Raw genomic sequence first — 19,743 nt, 5'->3', positions numbered from 1 at the left:
TGAGCTCCACAAACACCAAAAAGCCATGCACACACAGCAGCCCCAGCAGGGGTAATCACAGACCTACCCTTTACAGATGAAAAATGATATGACCCTGCTCAGTCTCTTGGTAATACTGCACCTGTGGTCAAGCCTCTTGCAGTGTGTAATCAAGCTCTTTTTAGTCCTCTGGAGAGTTACACGAGTGGTTTGATGCACCTAGAGATTAAAATATAACCCCAAAACAGAAGTGGACCCCACCATCCCAAAAAGGAGCGAGCCAACAACCTCTGCTAAATATCCCTCTATCAAGAGGAATTCCAAGCACTTACAATCTAGAAATCCAGAGACTCCGACCCACCTAAAGAACCCTGCAACTGACAGAAGGAAAAACAAAGCACTTACCCCTAAGAGCAGCCCAGGCACAATGAGCTCCCTCATGCCTTGCCTGGGGCTCATATACCATTTGGCCCCGCCCACCACCCAAACCCAATCACCTGGGAAAGGGGAGGGGCAAAAACAACAAAGTAGACAGGCAGCAGGACAAGCACCAGCTGTGTTTTTTTTTTTTTTTTCATCTGGTTTTTAGCTCAACACCATGCAGAGAGTGCAGACAAGAGAACTGGGGTGTTTCTAGAAGCAACAATCCCCAGGCTTTTGCTTCAGCTTTGAATATTGAGAGGACAGTATGACCAAGCAAGTAACTCATCTTTTTCAGCTGGCATTAAACCTTTCTTTCACATAGGAAGAAAAATCTAGGAGCATCACAGATTACACACCAAAACAGAAAAATCAATTCCATGAAATAACATCACTCACAGCAAAAATCACACACTTGAGTAGGCTATCTGAAAACCAAAAGCCTATGCTGATGGGTCAGCATTTCAGGAACTGGACCCCCTGACGCCCCTCAGCAACGCGGCAGGAGATGCACAATGCTGTCCCAAGTGCTTGCAAAGCCTGCCCGACAGACCAAACAGACTAACACAATCCACCCACCAACTCAGGGCCCACACTGCCATCCACTCACCCTCGTGTCTCTTTCCAGTTTCCAGCTTAGTCCATGCCCATGACCTGGCCTACAAGAAACAAAGAGAAGGTCATGCCCATGATGGACACGCAAACAGTACAGCTCCTTGCAGAGGTCTCAAGCACAGAGACCACAGCCAGAAAAAAAAACACCCTCAGGTCCACAAAGGCCATGAATGCACAGCAGCCCCAGCAGGGGGAATCACAGACTTATCCTTTACAGCTGAAAAAGGTGACCCTGCTCAGCCTCTTCCTTAGACTGCCCTTATGCAGTCAAGGCCCTTGCCATGCATACTGAGGCTCTTTGTCAATCCTCTGGACAGTTACGCAAATGCCTTGATATATCTACAGATTAAAATAGAACCCCAGAAAAAGGAACCGTACCCCACCATTTCCCAAACACAAGTCAGCCAGCAACCCCTCCTAAACATACCTCTAGTACGTGAATTCCAAGCACTTCACATCTAGAAGGCTGCAAGCTCTAAAGACTCTACAGCCAGCCAAACCGCAGGCAAAAGCTCCAGAAATATAACAAAGCGTCCCTCACCCTGAAAAAGACTACACCTTACCTGCCTACTGCTGCTCTTTTCAGATACATGCTTGCACAGGGAGCTTCCAGGATCCAGTTCTCCTAAACCCTGCTCCATCACTTCACCACCACACTTGGAACTTGGATAATAGTTGACATACAGGCCAAGACTCACAACAAGCCCCATCAATCTGTGAAAATCCTCAGGGACCTACAACACACAAGCTAACATTACCATCCTAGCCCTAAACATGCTCTAACAATTTCATCACCTGAAGAAGAGCTGCACTGCAATAAAGGCACCTACTCCTACTACACAGATTGCTTCTCCTCTAACAGATCCTTCCTAGCCCCTACCTCAAAAAGGTGTGCATTTCCAAGTAGAGACCGGTACGCATCAGTCCATAGACTCCAACCCACCTAAAGAACCCTGCAACTGACAGAAGGAAAAACAAAGCACTTACCCCTAAGAGCAGCCCAGGCACAATGAGCTCCCTCATGCCTTGCCTGGGGCTCATATACCATTTGGCCCCGCCCACCACCCAAACCCAATCACCTGGGAAAGGGGAGGGGCAAAAAACAACAAAGTAGACAGGCAGCAGGACAAGCACCAGCTGTGTTTTTCTATTTTTTTTTCATCTGGTTTTCAGCTCAACACCATGCAGAGGGCAGACAAGAGAACTGGGGTGTTTCTAGAAGCAACAATCCCCAGGCTTTTGCTTCAGCTTTCAATATTGAAAGCTTCTCTCCTCTACAACCCCTTTCTCAGGAACCAGGCAGCATTCAAGTGACCTGCTTTGCTCCGATTCTAAAGACTATCACAGTCCACCTTGCCTGTGGCACCTGATAAACAGAAGAGAAAGCAACCACAGCAGCAAAAGCCACAGCACCCGTAGGTCAGTTACTCTCATCCCCTCCTTTACCTCAGCAGCTTACCTACCCCACAGAGCAGATGCTTCCATCTGGTCTCTTTAGCCACTTACAGCACCTCGAAAAGGCAAACTGGAATTTTACTCTATTTGATGTAGTAAAGTAACTGCAGTGACAACCGCACCCCAAAAGCAACTGCTGCATCTCTTCATCGCCCACCAGAGTCACTCCAGAGGCAGCTCGGGTCATGACATTCCGTATCGCACACTGCGTTTCCGCCTGAACAAAGAAAAACACAGAAGATAAACATTCAGCTGCCAGCATTAGCACCCATCCCTCAACAACAGAAGTGACTCCATATTTCATTTTATCCTTTTAAAACAGCAGTCCACTTGCCTCTGTACCTGGAAATTAGATCCAAGCTCAAAAGGAGTAGACAGCATCACCCATGCCACCTGGCAACACAAAAGGACAAAATGACCACTGTGCTTGCAAGCAACCACCTGCCACACCACTCCTCTGGCCCAAACAGCCTCACCTCAGACCCTCAGAGGGAAGCACCTGAACTGTCTTTCCCTTTGCTTCCGATAAGGGATGACCTCGCTGACAACACTCTCACCTTCCCTCACTGCTCCGTGACATGGGGATTTCCCTGTCCAAGACTGCACTAGGCACCCGCAGAGACAAGAGAAAAGCACACCCTGAGGTGAAGGGAATGACGACACAGACTCCAAGATAGTCAAGAAATGGAGACCCTTTATTGTCCCAATGCCAGATCTTATATAGTTTTTCTGAGCCCCTACACACGCTGCACATGGCTGGCAAACAGTTACAGACTTCTGATTGATGCATTCCTTTTGATCACACATAGCCTGCTATAGGCCCGTCCGAGCCTAACAACTCCTCCTTATTGGTTCCCACTTTCTCTTCTTCTAGCCTGGTTACCACTCTATGCCTCTGAGTAACCTTCTTCTTAACCCTTAGTGCATCACCATATCATTCAGCTCCAGTTTGTCACCGAACGGTGACATAATTCCCCCTTTTTTGTTTCTACAAGGGGAATTGTGTGCAACGAACAATTAATCATTTTTTTTGCAATCATTGCAGCAGGCATGGTGTAACTATTATAATTGCAACAAACGCGATAAACAAAATAATCATTATCTTTTACTGTCTCAAGTACTTAAATTTGTTGCTACAGGACTACCACATCAAGCAAGGAAAGGACAGCCCTTTTGTTTAGGGCTGAGGCTGTTCAGCAAGGTCACATAATTTGAGACTGCCGAAATACTTCAGCAATCCTTTGGTCCCAGTAGCTGTAAAACAGCCAAGTAGAAAGAAACTTCCCTCCTAAAAAAAGTGTGTGGGGAAAGGGGGGAGAGAATTGTCACCAGAAGAGTGTCTTTTAAACACTATCTGCTACACACCACAAAAGTCTTTGTTATAAAATACACCTTTTCATACAAAAGACATCTTGCAAAACCATTTGATTGCCCCACGATGCTGAACGTTTGTGTGAGCCTCTCTTCTTTTCTAAATATTATTCAGCCCAGGCACTTTCAGTCTGAGTGGCTTTGTCTCTCATACATGGAACAGCTTGGCCATGATTATCACGAGGCCACTGTCCAGCAAGATAGGGAGCAGCAAGTGTGTCCAACGAGGAAGTCCGGTGAATAATACTGGAAGGGCTTGATGAAGGTGGTCTTAACTTGTCAGCTCTGCAGTCCGGCGAGCCAGGGCTCTTCCTCTCCAGTGAGCTCCTGCCTTGCTCCGGGGACTGCCACTGGTGCCGGACCCTGCCCACCGCCATGGCGCTGCCCTCCGGCAGTGGGGAGGAGCAAGGTGAGGGCCCGCAGCCCAGCAGCGTTTGTATCCCCACTTGATGCTGCCTCCCACACTTTCTCCCCCCTTGTTCCCAAGTCTTTACATCGAACACAGCTGAGACCGTCAAGGGGACCCCTTGTTTTTGCAAAAACTTCGATAGTAGCTTTATTTTAAATGGGTCATATTTTACACCCCTTTTTATTAATAATTGCGTTAATAATTTTACTATTGCCTCTTCTGCTGCTGAGATACTGGCTCCCATTGTGAATGCCCAGCTGCTCACCTGTCCTTCAGGTGATGTCCCACAGTTGAAGCTGCAGTCCAGCTGCAAGCTTGATTCATTCGGCTGGGTTCCCTCCGGACGCTCATACAGCACTGCTCTACCCCTTATCACGTTGGGGTCACTATTTGAAGGGAATGACAACACAGACTCCAAGATAGTCGAGAAATGGAGAAACTTTATTGTTCCAATGCCAGATCTTATATAGTTTTTCTGGGCCCCTACACACGCTGCACATGGCTGGCAAACAGTTACAGACTTCTGATTGGTGCATTCCTTTTGATCACGCATAGCCCTCTATAGGCCGTCCGAGCCTAACAACTCCTCCTTATTGGTTCCCACTTTCTCTTCTTCTAGCCTGGTTACCACTCTATGCCTCTGAGTAACCTTCTTCTCAACCCTTAGTGCACCGCCGTATCAATCAGCTCCAGTTTCTCACCAAACAGGTCACCCATACTGAGGCACCTCACAACCACAGCGTACCTGCTGCAATACCTCTCTTACCAGCTCCTTTACTTCAGCTGCTCACCAGCTCTAACAGATTCTTCACTCACAGCTCCGCACCAAACTCTGCCCAGGCCACACAAAACACACTACACAAGCTACATTAAGACACACGAGCTGGAACATTCCCGCCCAACAATCAGTCACATCGCACTTCAGGAAGGATGCCGCACGCTCCTAGAAACCAAACCTACCAGTCCTGAACAGCTCCCCACCTCCTCTTGCCAACCACACTCAGCACACACACTATTTGCCCTTCAAAAAAAAGTAGGAACATACACACAAAAAAAACAACTGAGCTCCACAAACACCAAAAAGCCATGCACACACAGCAGCCCCAGCAGGGGTAATCACAGACCTACCCTTTACAGATGAAAAATGATATGACCCTGCTCAGTCTCTTGGTAATACTGCACCTGTGGTCAAGCCTCTTGCAGTGTGTAATCAAGCTCTTTTTAGTCCTCTGGAGAGTTACACGAGTGGTTTGATGCACCTAGAGATTAAAATATAACCCCAAAACAGAAGTGGACCCCACCATCCCAAAAAGGAGCGAGCCAACAACCTCTGCTAAATATCCCTCTATCAAGAGGAATTCCAAGCACTTACAATCTAGAAATCCAGAGACTCCGACCCACCTAAAGAACCCTGCAACTGACAGAAGGAAAAACAAAGCACTTACCCCTAAGAGCAGCCCAGGCACAATGAGCTCCCTCATGCCTTGCCTGGGGCTCATATACCATTTGGCCCCGCCCACCACCCAAACCCAATCACCTGGGAAAGGGGAGGGGCAAAAAACAACAAAGTAGACAGGCAGCAGGACAAGCACCAGCTGTGTTTTTCTTTTTTTTTTCATCTGGTTTTCAGCTCAACACCATGCAGAGAGTGCAGACAAGAGAACTGGGGTGTTTCTAGAAGCAACAATCCCCAGGCTTTTGCTTCAGCTTTGAATATTGAAAGCTTCTCTCCTCTACAACCCCTTTCTCAGGAACCAGGCAGCATTCAAGTGACCTGCTTTGCTCCGATTCTAAAGACTATCACAGTCCACCTTGCCTGTGGCACCTGATAAACAGAAGAGAAAGCAACCACAGCAGCAAAAGCCACAGCACCCGTAGGTCAGTTACTCTCATCCCCTCCTTTACCTCAGCAGCTTACCTACCCCACAGAGCAGATGCTTCCATCTGGTCTCTTTAGCCACTTACAGCACCTCGAAAAGGCAAACTGGAATTTTACTCTATTTGATGTAGTAAAGTAACTGCAGTGACAACCGCACCCCAAAAGCAACTGCTGCATCTCTTCATCGCCCACCAGAGTCACTCCAGAGGCAGCTCGGGTCATGACATTCCGTATCGCACACTGCGTTTCCGCCTGAACAAAGAAAAACACAGAAGATAAACATTCAGCTGCCAGCATTAGCACCCATCCCTCAACAACAGAAGTGACTCCATATTTCATTTTATCCTTTTAAAACAGCAGTCCACTTGCCTCTGTACCTGGAAATTAGATCCAAGCTCAAAAGGAGTAGACAGCATCACCCATGCCACCTGGCAACACAAAAGGACAAAATGACCACTGTGCTTGCAAGCAACCACCTGCCACACCACTCCTCTGGCCCAAACAGCCTCACCTCAGACCCTCAGAGGGAAGCACCTGAATGTCTTTCCCTTTGCTTCCGATAAGGGATGACCTCGCTGACAACACTCTCACCTTCCCTCACTGCTCCGTGACATGGGGATTTCCCTGTCCAAGACTGCACTAGGCACCCGCAGAGACAAGAGAAAAGCACACCCTGAGGTGAAGGGAATGACGACACAGACTCCAAGATAGTCGAGAAATGGAGACCCTTTATTGTCCCGATGCCAGATCTTATATAGTTTTTCTGAGCCCCTACACACGCTGCACATGGCTGGCAAACAGTTACAGACTTCTGATTGGTGCATTCCTTTTGATCACGCATAGCCTGCTATAGGCCCATCCGAGCCTAACAACTCCTCCTTATTGGTTCCCACTTTCTCTTATTCTAGCCTGGTTACCACTGTATGCCTCTAAGTAACCCTAACCCTAACCGTAACCCTAACACTAACACTAACCCTAACCCTAACCCTAACCCTAACCCTAACCCTAACCCCTAACCCAACCCTAACCCTAACCCAAACCCTAACCCTAACCCTAACCCTAACACTAACCCTAACACTAACCCTAACCCTAACCCTAACCCTAACCCTAAACCCTAACCCTAAACCCTAACCCTAACTCTAACCCTAACCTTAAACCCTAACCCTAACCCTAACCCTAAAAGTTAACCCTAACCCTAACTCTAACCCTAAACCCTAACCCTAAACCCTAACCCATAACCCCTAACCCTAACCCTAACCCTAACTCTAACCCCAACCCAAAGCCTAGGCCTAGGCTTAGGCCTAGGCCAAAACTAAGGCTTAGGCCTAACAGTAGGTCTATGCCTAGGCCTAGGCCTAACATTAGGCCTAAACCTAGGCCTAAAAATCCTAACCCTAAACCCTAAACCCTAAACCTAACCCTAACCCTAACCCTAGGCCTAGGCCTAGGCCAAAACCTAGGCTTAGGCCTAACCGTAGGTCTAACCCTAGGCCCAGGCCTAACACTAGGCATAAACCTAGGCCTAAAAACCCTAACCCTAAGCCTAACCCTAACCCTAACCCCTAACCCTAACCCTAACCTTAACCCTAGGCCTAGGCCTAACACTAGGCATAAACCTAGGCCTAAAAACCCTAACCCTAAGCCTAACCCTAACCCTAACCCCTAACCCTAACCCTAACCCTAACCCTAACCCTAACCCAACCATAACCCCCTAACCCTAACGCCCTAACCCTAACGCCCTAACCCTAGCCCTAACCCTAACCCTAACCCTAATGACCCTAACCCTAATGACCCTAACCCTAACCCTAACCCGAACCCTAACCCTAACCCGAACCCTAATCCAATATGGCCTCCCGGACGTTCAATGTCCAGGAACTACATCTCCCGGAATGCTCTGGGCACCCAACATGGCCTCCCGGAAGCCCAGTGCCCGAGAACTACATCTCCCGGCATGCTCGGGGCAACCAGCATGGCCTCCCGGAAGTCCAGTGCCCGAGAACTACATCTCCCGGCATTCCCCGGACTCCCAACATGGCCGCCCGGTAAGCGGCTTCTCGAGAACTACACCTCCCGACATGCAATGGGAAGACAACATGGCCTCCCGGAAACCCAGTGCCCAAGAACTACATTTCCCAGCACTCCCCGGAAAATTGAGCCTCACTGCTTGCCGTAGGACGCCATTATTTGCTCTTACATTACTCCTTCCGTTTTGTGTTTATGGAGGTTTTCCCCCGTTTTGGGGGTTTCCCATCAGTTTTGGGTTTTAACCTCTCCATTTCAGGGTTCTTCCCCACAATTTTGGGGTTCCTTCCCCTAATTTGGGGCTTCGCAGTTTCGGGGTTCCCCCTCCATTTTGGGGATTCCCCCCCAATTCCAAGCCCCCCACAATTTTGGGGTCCCCCACCATCCTTTTTTGGCCTGCCGCCCTAATATAAAGGTTCTTTCCCCCAATGTTGGGCTTCTCACCACATTTTGGAGGTTCCTTAATTTGGGGCTTCGCCCCCCGAGTTCTGGGGCTTTAACCCCAATTTTGGGGGTCCCCCCAATTTTAGAGTCCCCCACCATCCTTTTTTGGGTTTCCCCCTAATATTAGAGTTCTTCCACCGGATTTTGGGGGACCCCACAATTTGGAGGTTCCTTCCCCTAATTTGGGGCTTCGACCCCTCAATTTTGGGGGGGGGCCACCTATTTTGGCCTTCCGCCATAATATTAGGCCTAACCCCTACCAACGCTCACCCCTAACCCTATCTAAGGCCCCCACCTATCTAATCCTAACCCCTGAACCTAACCCTAAAAACCCTAGAAACCCTTACAGCCCTAACCCAATAAAATTTAACACACTAAACCCCTAAAGACCTATGCCTAAAATCCCTAACCCAAAAAATTAAGACCCTCAAAACCCTAACCCTGGAGACCTTAACCTGAAAAAAAAAATTAAAACCTTAAAACCCTAACCCTAAATACCTGACCACAAATAAAACCCTAAGACCCTAACCCTAAAAACCCTATCAACACTAAAGCCCAAAAAACTCTAAAGCCCTAACACACTAACCCCCAAACCCTATTACAATTCCAGCCCTAACCACCTTAAAATCCTAACCCTAAACCCTGAAAACCCTAACCCTGAAACCCAACCCTAGTGCCTTAGCCCTAAAACCTTAAAACCCTAACACCTTGTTAGAAACACTCTGTAACCAATAACATAGGCTCAGGCAAGGATCTCAATGAAGTAGCATTTTTATTCACGATTGCAACGGCAGGCATCCCACAAGCCACCGACTAGTTCCCGCCACCTACTAGGTCCCGCCGGGGGTCACCGGGGTAGGTCCTCCGGAGCGACCGGGGCTTCGCCAGGGGTCACCGGGGTGGGTCCTCCAGGGAGACCGGGGATCCGCCAGGGGCCACCGGGGTGGGTCCTCCGGGGCGCCCGGGGGTCTGCCGGGGGTAAGCAGGGTGGGTCCTTCAGGGCTCCCAGGGGCCCGCCGGGGGTCACCAGGGTGGGTCCTCCGGGGCGCCCGGGGGTCCGCCCGGGGTCACCTGGGTGGGTCCTCCAGAGTGCCTACGGGTCCGCTGGGGGTCACTGGGGTGGGTCCTCCGGGGCGCCCGTGGGCCCGCCGGGGGTCACAGGGGTGGGTCCTCCGGGGTGCCCAGGGGCCCCCGGGGGTCACCGGGGTGCGTCCTCCAGGGCAACTGGGGGCCCGCCGGGGGTCACCAGGGTGGGTCCTCTGGGGCGGCCGGGGGCCCGACGGGGGTCACCGGGGTGGATCCTCCGCGGCGACCAGGGGCCAGCCGGGGCTCACCGGGGTGGGTCCTGCCGGGTGCCCGGAGGCCCGGCGGGGATCACTGAGGTGGGTCCTCCAGGGCGCCCGTGGGTCCGCCGGGGGTCACCGGGGTGGGTCCTCCGGGGCACCCGTGGGCCCGCCGGGGATCAGCCTGGTGGGTCCTCTGGGGCAACCAGGGGCGCACCGGGGGTCACCGGGGTGGGATCTCTGGGGCGCAGGGGGGTCTGCCGGGGGTCATCGGGGTGGGTCCTCCGGGGCGTCTGGGGGGCCTGCCGGGGGTCACTGGGGGGGGGTCCTTCGGGGCGCCCGGGGGTCCGCCAGGGATCACCAGAGTGGGTCCTCCGGGGCGCCCGTGGGCCCGCGGGGGGTCACCACGGTGTGTCCCTCTGGGGCGCACAGGGGCCCGCCGGGGGTCACAGGGGTGGGTCCTCCGGGGCGCCTGGGTACCCGCCAGGGGTCACCAGGGTGGGTCCTCCGGGGCGCCTGGGTGCTGCCGGGGGTCACCGCGGTGGGTCCACCGGGGTGCCCGGGGGCCCGCCAGGGGTCCCCGGGGTGGGTCCTCCGGAGTGCCCGGGTGTCCGCCAGGGGTCACCGGGGTGGTTCCTCCAGGGTGCCCGGGGGCCCGCCGGGGGTCACCGGGGTGGTTCCTCCAGCGGGCCCGGGGGTCCACAGGGGGTCACCGGGGTGGGTCCTGCGGGGAGCCCGGGTGTCCACTAGGCTTCACCGGGGTGGGTCCTCCGTGGTGACCGTGGGCCCGACGGTGGTCACCAGGTGCGTCCTCCGGGGCGACCCGAGGACCGCCGGGGGTTACCGGGGTCGGTCCTCCGCAGCGCCGTGAGGCCCACCAGGGATCACCGGGGTGGCTCCTCCGGGGCCCCCGGGGATCCTTCGGGGGTCACTGGGGTGGGTCCTCCAGGGCGCCCGGGAGCCTGCTGGGGGTCACCAGTGTGGGTCCTCCGGGGCACCCGGGGGCCTGCCGGGGGTCAACGGAGTGGGTTCTCACGGGCGCCCTGGGGCCCGCCGGGGGTCACTGGGGTGGTTCCTCCGTGGAGCCCGGGTGTCCACTGGGGTTCACCGCGGTGGGTCCTCCGGGGCTCCGGGCGGTCTGCCGGGGGTCACCGGGGTGGGTCCTCCGGGGCGACCGGGGGCCGTCGGGGCTTACCGGGCTGGGTCCAACGGGGCGCCCGGAGTGATTACACTGTGATTTACTTACACTGTGATTTCCACCCAATTGCTCTAAGGAGTGTGGTTGTCTGCATTTTACAAGTTTGTCTGTTAAGCTTTCTTATCGCTGCAAGCATATCTCAATACCACCTTCCTTCCCTCTAAATGATGTAACTCTGTGCAAAAACATTTTTATTCCCACAACCTTGATCCCCTTACCTGAAAATCCTTATTCCCTTTACCCTTAACAACTCTAACCACAACCCTAACCCTTCACATCAACTCCCCATCGCTAATGACACTGACTAATGATCCAAACCTCAAACTGCCCCTAACCCCAGACAGCCAACAAAGAAACAAGCACAAAGCTGAAAACTACAGAAAAGGCAAAACCCTGGATACAGGGCCCAAATCACAAACACGCGACCAAAACGCTACAGAAAACCCCAGACACAGGCCCCAAGCACTACAGCTAGGCCCCAAAAGCCTAAACATATGCCAAAAAAAGTATTAATGCAGGTGCCAAATGCTACAGACAGGCCCAAAAGCGCAGGCCCCCAGAGGAGGAGGAGGAGAACCGGCGGTGAGAGTATTTGTATCCCATATTTGCCCCAGAGGACAACCCCCGGTGACAGTATTTGAGAACTACATGTGTCCCAGTGTAGAGCTCCTGGTGACAGACTGTGGAACACCCTCCCAAGTGCCCCAGGCGACCACCCCCTCTGACAGTGTAGGCACTCCCGGATGCCTCAGTGCCCAGCCTCTGGTGACCTCTGGCGTAAAGGGGGTGCTCCGATGGAAAACTGCCTGGTGACATCCTTTGGGACACCCAGGTGCCCCGGAGGACAACCTGCTGTGACACTATATCAGGCGCCTCGGAGGACACATGCCGGTGACCCCCGACGGGTCGCCCGGGCGCCCCAGAGGACCCACAACGGTGACCCACAGCGGGCCCACGGGCACCGCGGAGGACCCATCCCGATGACAACCGACACGCCGCTGGGCTCCCCGGACGACCCACCCCGGTGACCCCCCGGTGGACCCCCTGCGGCCCCGGAGGACCCACCCCGGTGACCCCCAACAGACCCCTGTCACCCCGGAGGACCAACCCCGGTTACCCCCGGTGGGCACTCGGGCACCCCGGAGGAACCACCCCAGTGACCCCCGGCGGGCCCTCAGGGGCCCTGGAGGACCCACCCCGGTGACCCCCGGCGGGCCCCCGGGACCCCGGAGGACCAACCCCGGTGACCACCGGCGGACCCCAGGGTGCCCAAGATGACCAACCCCGGTGACTACCGGCGGGCCCCCAGGCGCCCTGGAGGACCCATCCCGGTCACCCCCGACAGGCACCCGGGCGCCCTAATGGACCCAACCCGGTGACCCCCGGTGGGCCCCCGGGCGCCCTGGAGGACCCACCCCGGTGACCCCTGGCGGGCCCCCGGGCGCCCTGGAGGACCCACCCCGGTGACCCCCGACGGGCCCCCGGGCACCCCGGAGGACCCTCCCCGGTGACCCCCAGCAGGTGCACGGGCGCCCCATAGGACCCACCCAAGTGACGCACAGCGCGCCTCCGGGCGTCCCAGAGGACTAACCCCGGTGACACCGTGCAGAGCCCCGGGCGCCCAGGAGGACCCACCCCGGGGACTCCAAGCGGGCCCACGGGCGCCCTGGAGGAGCCACCCCGGTGACTACTGGCGGGCCCCCGGGAGCCCTGGAGGACCCATCCCCGTCACCCCCGACAGGCCCCCGGGTGCCCTGGAGGACCCATCCTGGTGGCACCTGGTGGACCCCCGGGCGCCCTGGATGTCCCGCGCTGGTGACCCCCGATGGGCCACCGGGCGCTCCGGTGGACCCACCCCGGTAACCCCCGGCGGCCCCCGAGCGCCCTGGAAGTCTCACCCCGGTGACCCACAACGGGCCCCCGGGTGCCCTGGAGGACCCTCCCCGGTGACCCACGGCAGGTGCACGGGCGCTCCGGACGACCCACCCCGGTGACGCCCAATGGGTCCTTGGGCGCCCCGGAGGACCAACCCCGGTGACCCCCGGCGGGCCCTCAGGCGCCCCGGAGAACTCAGCCCGGTCACTCCCGGCGGGCACCCGGGCGCCCCGGAGGACCCACTGCGGTGACCCGCGGCGGACCCCCCGGCACCCCGGAGGATCCACCCCGGTCACCCTCGGCGGGCCCCCGGGTGCCCCGGAGGACAAACCCCAGTGACCCCTGGCGGAACCCCGGGCACCCCAGAGGACCCCCTCCGGTGTCCCGTGGCGGTATGCCAGGGGCACCGGAGGACCTACCCTGGTGACCTGCAGAGGGCCCCGGGTCACCCCGGAGGACCCACCCCGGTGACCCCCGGCGGGCCCCTGGGAGCCCTGGGACACCCATCCCGGTGACCCCCAGCGTGCCCAGGGGCACCCCAGACGACCCACCCCGGTGACCCCCGGCGGCCCCGGAGGACCCACCCTGGTGACCCCCGGTGGGCACCCAGGCGCCACGGAGGACCCAATCCGGTGACCCCCGGCGGAACCCCAGGCGCCCCAGAGGACCCATCCCGGTGTCCCCCGGCGGGCCCCTGAGTTCCGTGGTAGACCCACCCCAGTGACCCTCGGTGGACCCCCGGGCGCCCCGGAGGACCCACTCCGATGACCCCCGGCGTGCCCACGGGCGCCCCGGAGAACCCACCCCGGTGACCCCCGGCGGGCCCCAGGGCGCCCCGGAGGACCCACCCCGGTGACCCCCGGCGGGCCCCAGGGCGCCCCAGAGGACCCCCTCCGCTCTACCCCGGCGGTTCCCCGGGCGCCCCGAAGGACCCACCCCGGTTACCCCCGATGAGTCACCGGGCGCCCTGGAGGACCCTCCCCGGTGACACCCGGAGGACCCACCCAGGTGACACCCGGCAGACCCCGGGCGCCCCGGAGAGCCAACACCAGTGACCCCCGGCGGGCCCCTGGGCGTCTCGGGGAACCCACGCCGGTGACCCCTGGCGGGCCCACGGGCGCCCCGGAGGATGCACCCCGCTGACACCTGGTGGAACCCCCGGGCGCCAGCGAGGACCCCCCCCGGAGTCCCCCGGGCGCCCCAGAGGACCTACCCCGGTGACCCGCAGAAGGCCCCGGGTCACCCCAGAGGACCCACCCCGGCGGGCCCCTGGGCGCCCTAGAACACCCATCCCGGTGACCCCCAGCGGGCCCACGGGCACCCCGGACGACCCACCCCGGTGACCCCCAGCGGGCCCCTGGACGCCTGGGAGGACGCACCCCGATGACCCCCGGGGGGTGCAAGGGCTCCCCGGAGGACCCATCCTGGTGGCCCCCGGCAGACGTCTGGGCTCCATGGAGGACCCACCCCAGTGACCCCCGGCAGGCCCTCAGGCGCCCCAAAGAACCTACCCCGGTGACCCTCGGCGGGCCCCCAGGCGCCCCGGAGGACCCACCCCGGTGACCCCTGGCGGAACCCAGGGCACCGCAGGTGACGCGCCCCGGGGTCCCCCAGCAGTACCCCGGGCACCCCGGAAGACCCCCCCCGATGACCCACGGAGGGCCCCGGGTCGCCCCGGAGACCCACCCCGGTGATCCCTGGCGTGCCCCCGGGTGCTCCGGAGGACCCAACCCGGTGACCACCGGCGTGCCCCCGGGCGCCCCGGAGGACCCACCCCGGTCACCCCCGGCGGGCCCCCAGGTGCTCCGGAGGACCCACCCCGGTGACTCCTGGCAGAACCCCTGGTGCCCCAGAGGACCCCCGCCGTTCTCCCCCGGCGGTACCCCGGGCGCCCCGGAGGACCCACCCTGGTGACCCCCAGCGGACCCCTGGGCGCCCCAGAGGACCCACCACGGTGACCCGCAGCGGGCCCTTAGGCGCCCCGGAGCACCCACCCCGGTGACCCCCGGACGGCCCCCGGGCGTCCCGGATGACCCACCCCGGTGACCCCCGAAGGGTCCCTGGGCGCCCTGGAGGACCCATCCTGGTGGCCCCTGCCGGACGTCCAGGCACCATGGAAAACCCACCTCGGTGACTTCCCAGCGGACCACCATGCTCCCTGGAGGACCCTCCCTGGTGATCCCTGATGGGCCCCCGGGCGCTCCGGTGGACCCACCCCGGTAACCACCGGCGGGTCCCCGGTCGCCCTGGAGGACCCACCCCGGTGACGCCCGGCGGGCCCCCGGTCGCCCTGGAGGACCCACCCCGGTGACCCCCGGCGGGCCCCCGGTCGCCCTGGAGGACCCACCCCGGTGACCCCCGGCGGGCCCCCGGTCGCCCTGGAGGACCAACCCCGGTGACCCCCGGCGGACCCCCGGTCACCCCGGAGGACCCACCCCGGCGAGTACAGGACTACAGCTCCTTGCAGAGGTCTCAAGCACAGAGACCACAGCCAGAAAAAAAAAACACCCTCAGGTCCACAAAGGCCATGAATGCACAGCAGCCCCAGCAGGGGGAATCACAGACTTATCCTTTACAGCTGAAAAAGGTGACCCTGCTCGGCCTCTTCCTTAGACTGCCCTTATGCAGTCAAGGCCCTTGTCATGCATACTGAGCCTCTTTGTCAATCCTCTGGACAGTTACGCAAATGCCTTGATCTATCTACAGATTAAAATAGAACCCCAAAAACAGGAACTGTACCCCACCATTTCCCAAACACAAGTCAGCCAGCAACCCCTCCTAAACATACCTCTAGTACGTGAATTCCAAGCACTTCACATCTAGAAGGCTGCAAGCTCTAAAGACTCTACAGCCAGCAAAACCACAGGCAAAAGCTCCAGAAATATAACAAAGCGTCCCTCACCCTGAAAAAGACTACACCTTACCTGCCTACTGCTGCTCTTTTCAGATACATGCTTGCACAGGGAGCTTCCAGGATCCACTTCTCCTAAACCCTGCTCCATCACTTCACCACCACACTTGGAACTTGGATAATAGTTGACATACAGGCCAAGACTCACAACAAGCCCCATCAGTCTGTGAAAATCCTCAGGGACCTACAACACACAAGCTAACATTACCATCCTAGCCCTAAACATGCTCGAACAATTTCATCCCCTGAAGAAGAGCTGCACGCAATAAAGGCGCCTACTCCTACTACACAGATTGCTCTCCTCTAAAAGACCCTCCTAGCCCCTACCTCGAAAAGGAGTGTGTATTTCCAAGCAGAGACCGGTACGCATCAGTCCAGAGACTCCAACCCACCTAAAGAACCCTGCAACTGACAGAAGGAAAAACAAAGCACTTACCCCTAAGAGCAGCCCAGGCACAATGAGCTCCCTCATGCCTTGCCTGGGGCTCATATACCATTTGGCCCCGCCCACCACCCAAACACAATCACCTGGGAAAGGGGAGGGGCAAAAAACAACAAAGTAGACAGGCAGCAGGACAAGCACCAGCTGTGCTTTTCTTTTTCTTTTTCCATCTGGTTTTCAGCCCAACACCATGCAGAGGGCAGACAAGAGAACTGGGGTGTTTCTAGAAGCAACAATCCCCAGGCTTTTGCTTCAGCTTTCAATATTGAAAGCTTCTCTCCTCTACAACCCCTTTCTCAGGAACCAGGCAGCATTCAAGTGACCTGCTTTGCTCCGATTCTAAAGACTATCACAGTCCACCTTGCCTGTGGCACCTGATAAACAGAAGAGAAAGCAACCACAGCAGCAAAAGCCACAGCACCCGTAGGTCAGTTACTCTCATCCCCTCCTTTACCTCAGCAGCTTACCTACCCCACAGAGCAGATGCTTCCATCTGGTCTCTTTAGCCACGTACAGCACCTCAAGCTTCCATCTGTTCTCTTTAGCCACTTACAGCACCTCGAAAAGGCAAACTGGAATTTTACTCTATTTGATGTAGTAAAGTAACTGCAGCGACAACCGCACCCCAAAAGCAACTGCTGCATCTCTTCATCGCCCACCAGAGTCGCTCCAGAGGCAGCTCGGGTCATGACATTCCGTATCGCACACTGCGTTTCCGCCTGAACAAAGAAAAACACAGAAGACAAACATTCAGCTGCCAGCATTAGCACCCATCCCTCAACAACAGAAGTGACTCCATATTTCATTTTATCCTTTTAAAACAGCAGTCCACTTGCCTCTGTACCTGGAAATTAGATCCAAGCTCAAAAGGAGTAGACAGCATCACCCATGCCACCTGGCAACACAAAAGGACAAAATGACCACTGTGCTTGCAAGCAACCACCTGCCACACCACTCCTCTGGCTCAAACAGCCTCACCTCAGACCCTCAGAGGGAAGCACCTGAACGTCTTTCCCTTTGCTTCCGATAAGGGATGACCTCGCTGACAACACTCTCACCTTCCCTCACTGCTCCGTGACATGGGGATTTCCCTGTCCAAGACTGCACTAGGCACCCGCAGAGAAAAGAGAAAAGCACACCCTGAGGTGAAGGGAATGACGACACAGACTCCAAGACAGTCAAGAAATGGAGACCCTTTCTTGTCCCAATGCCAGATCTTATATAGTTTTTCTGAGCCCCTACACACACTGCACATGGCTGGCAAACAGTTACAGACTTCTGATTGGTGCATTCCTTTTGATCACACAGAGCCTGCTATAGGCCCGTCCGAGCCTAACAACTCCTCCTTATTGGTTCCCACTTTCTCTTCTTCTAGCCTGGTTACCACTCTAGGCCTCTGAGTAACCTTCTTCTTAACCCTTAGTGCATCACCATATCATTCAGCTCGTTTGTCACCAAACGGTGACATAATTCCCCCTTTTTTGTTTCTACAAGGCAAATTGTGTGCAACGAACAATTAATCATTTTTTTTGCAATCATTGCAGCAGGCATGGTGTAACTATTATAATTGCAACAAACGCGATAACCAAAATAATCATCATCTTTTACTGTCTCAAGTACTTAAATTTGTTGCTACAGGACTACCACATCAAGCAAGGAAAGGACAGCCCTTTTGTTTAGGGCTGAGGCTGTTCAGCAAGGTCACATAATTTGAGACTGCCGAAATACTTCAGCAATCCTTTGGTCCCAGTAGCTGTAAAACAGCCAAGTAGAAAGAAACTTCCCTCCTAAAAAAAGTGTGTGGGGAAAGGGGGGAGAGAATTGTCACCAGAAGAGTGTCTTTTAAACACTATCTGCTACACACCACAAAAGTCTTTGTTATAAAATACACCTTTTCATACAAAAGACACCTTGCAAAACCATTTGATTGCCCCACGATGCTGAACGTTTGTGTGAGCCTCTCTTCTTTTCTAAATATTATTCAGCCCAGGCACTTTCAGTCTGAGTGGCTTTGTCTCTCATGCATGGAACAGCTTGGCCATGATTATCACGAGGCCACTGTCCAGCAAGATAGGGAGCAGCAAGTGTGTCCAACGAGGAAGTCCGGTGAATAATACTGGAAGGGCTTGTTGAAGGTGGTCTTAACTTGTCAGCTCTGCAGTCCGGCGAGCCAGGGCTCTTCCTCTCCAGTGAGCTCCTGCCTTGCTCCGGGGACTGCCACTGGTGCCAGGACCCTGCCCACCGCCATGGCGCTGCCCTCCGGCAGTGGGGAGGAGCAAGGTGAGGGCCCGCAGCCCAGCAGCGTTTGTATCCCCACTTGATGCTGCCTCCCACACTTTCTCCCCCCTTGTTCCCAAGTCTTTACATCGAACACAGCTGAGACCGTCAAGGGGACCCCTTGTTTTTGCAAAAACTTCGATAGTAGCTTTATTTTAAATGGGTCATATTTTACACCCCTTTTTATTAATAATTGCGTTAATAATTTTACTATTGCCTCTTCTGCTGCTGAGATACTGGCTCCCATTGTGAATGCCCAGCTGCTCACCTGTCCTTCAGGTGATGTCCCACGGTTGAAGCTGCAGTCCAGCTGCAAGCTTGATTCATTCGGCTGGGTTCCCTCCGGACACTCATACAGCACTGCTCTACCCCTTATCACGTTGGGGTCACTATTTGAAGGGAATGACAACACAGACTCCAAGATAGTCGAGAAATGGAGAAACTTTATTGTGCCAATGCCAGATCTTATATAGTTTTTCTGGGCCCCTACACACACTGCACATGGCTGGCAAACAGTTACAGACTTCTGATTGGTGCATTCCTTTTGATCACACATAGCCCTCTATAGGCCATCCGAGCCTAACAACTCCTCCTTATTGGTTCCCACTTTCTCTTCTTCTAGCCTGGTTACCACTCTATGCCTCTGAGTAACCTTCTTCTCAACCCTTAGTGCACCGCCGTATCAATCAGCTCCAGTTTCTCACCAAACAGGTCACCCATACTGGGTGCCCTCACAACCACAGCGTACCTGCTGCAATACCTCTCTTACCAGCTCCTTTACTTCAGCTGCTCACCAGCTCTAACAGATTCTTCACTCACAGCTCCGCACCAAACTCTGCCCAGGCCACACAAAACACACTACACAAGCTACATTAAGACACACGAGCTGGAACATTCCCGCCCAACAATCAGTCACATCGCACTTCAGGAAGGATGCCGCACGCTCCTAGAAACCAAACCTACCAGTCCTGAACAGCTCCCCACCTCCTCTTGCCAACCACACTCAGCACACACACTATTTGCCCTTCCAAAAAAACTAGGAACATACACACAAAAAAAACAACTGAGCTCCACAAACACCAAAAAGCCATGCACACACAGCAGCCCCAGCAGGGGTAATCACAGACCTACCCTTTACAGATGAAAAATGATATGACCCTGCT

At 56.0% G+C, this 19,743-nt stretch overlaps 1 protein-coding gene across 9 annotated transcripts in view; it reads right to left on the bottom strand.

Annotated features, from left to right (window-relative positions):
• Positions 1-19,743, bottom strand: part of LOC118256732 (uncharacterized) — a 62,435-nt gene that overhangs the window by 10,833 nt on the left and 31,859 nt on the right. For 5 of the 9 annotated variants that reach the window (XM_050716998.1, XM_050716999.1, XM_050717000.1 and 2 more), the window contains exon 3: positions 68-198. Coding sequence is in view for 2 of the 9 variants with exons in the window: in XM_050717004.1 (XP_050572961.1) it covers positions 1,010-1,058; positions 1,578-1,724 (196 nt within the window). In the remaining 7 variants the exon portion in view is untranslated. Of the gene's footprint in view, positions 1-67; positions 199-1,009; positions 1,059-1,577; positions 1,749-1,894; positions 2,687-4,514; positions 5,509-6,171; positions 6,663-17,304; positions 17,690-19,711; positions 19,741-19,743 lie in introns of those variants that run through there. The other 4 variants (XM_035563947.2, XM_050717004.1, XM_050717003.1 and 1 more) reach the window with 4 other exon arrangements.

The sequence above is a fragment of the Cygnus atratus genome, unplaced genomic scaffold, assembly GCF_013377495.2.
Source record: "Cygnus atratus isolate AKBS03 ecotype Queensland, Australia unplaced genomic scaffold, CAtr_DNAZoo_HiC_assembly HiC_scaffold_78, whole genome shotgun sequence".
Taxonomy (NCBI): Eukaryota; Metazoa; Chordata; class Aves; order Anseriformes; family Anatidae; genus Cygnus; species Cygnus atratus.
The sequence above is the reverse complement of the archived record's forward strand: the minus strand, read 5'-3'. Positions and strand labels throughout refer to the sequence as shown.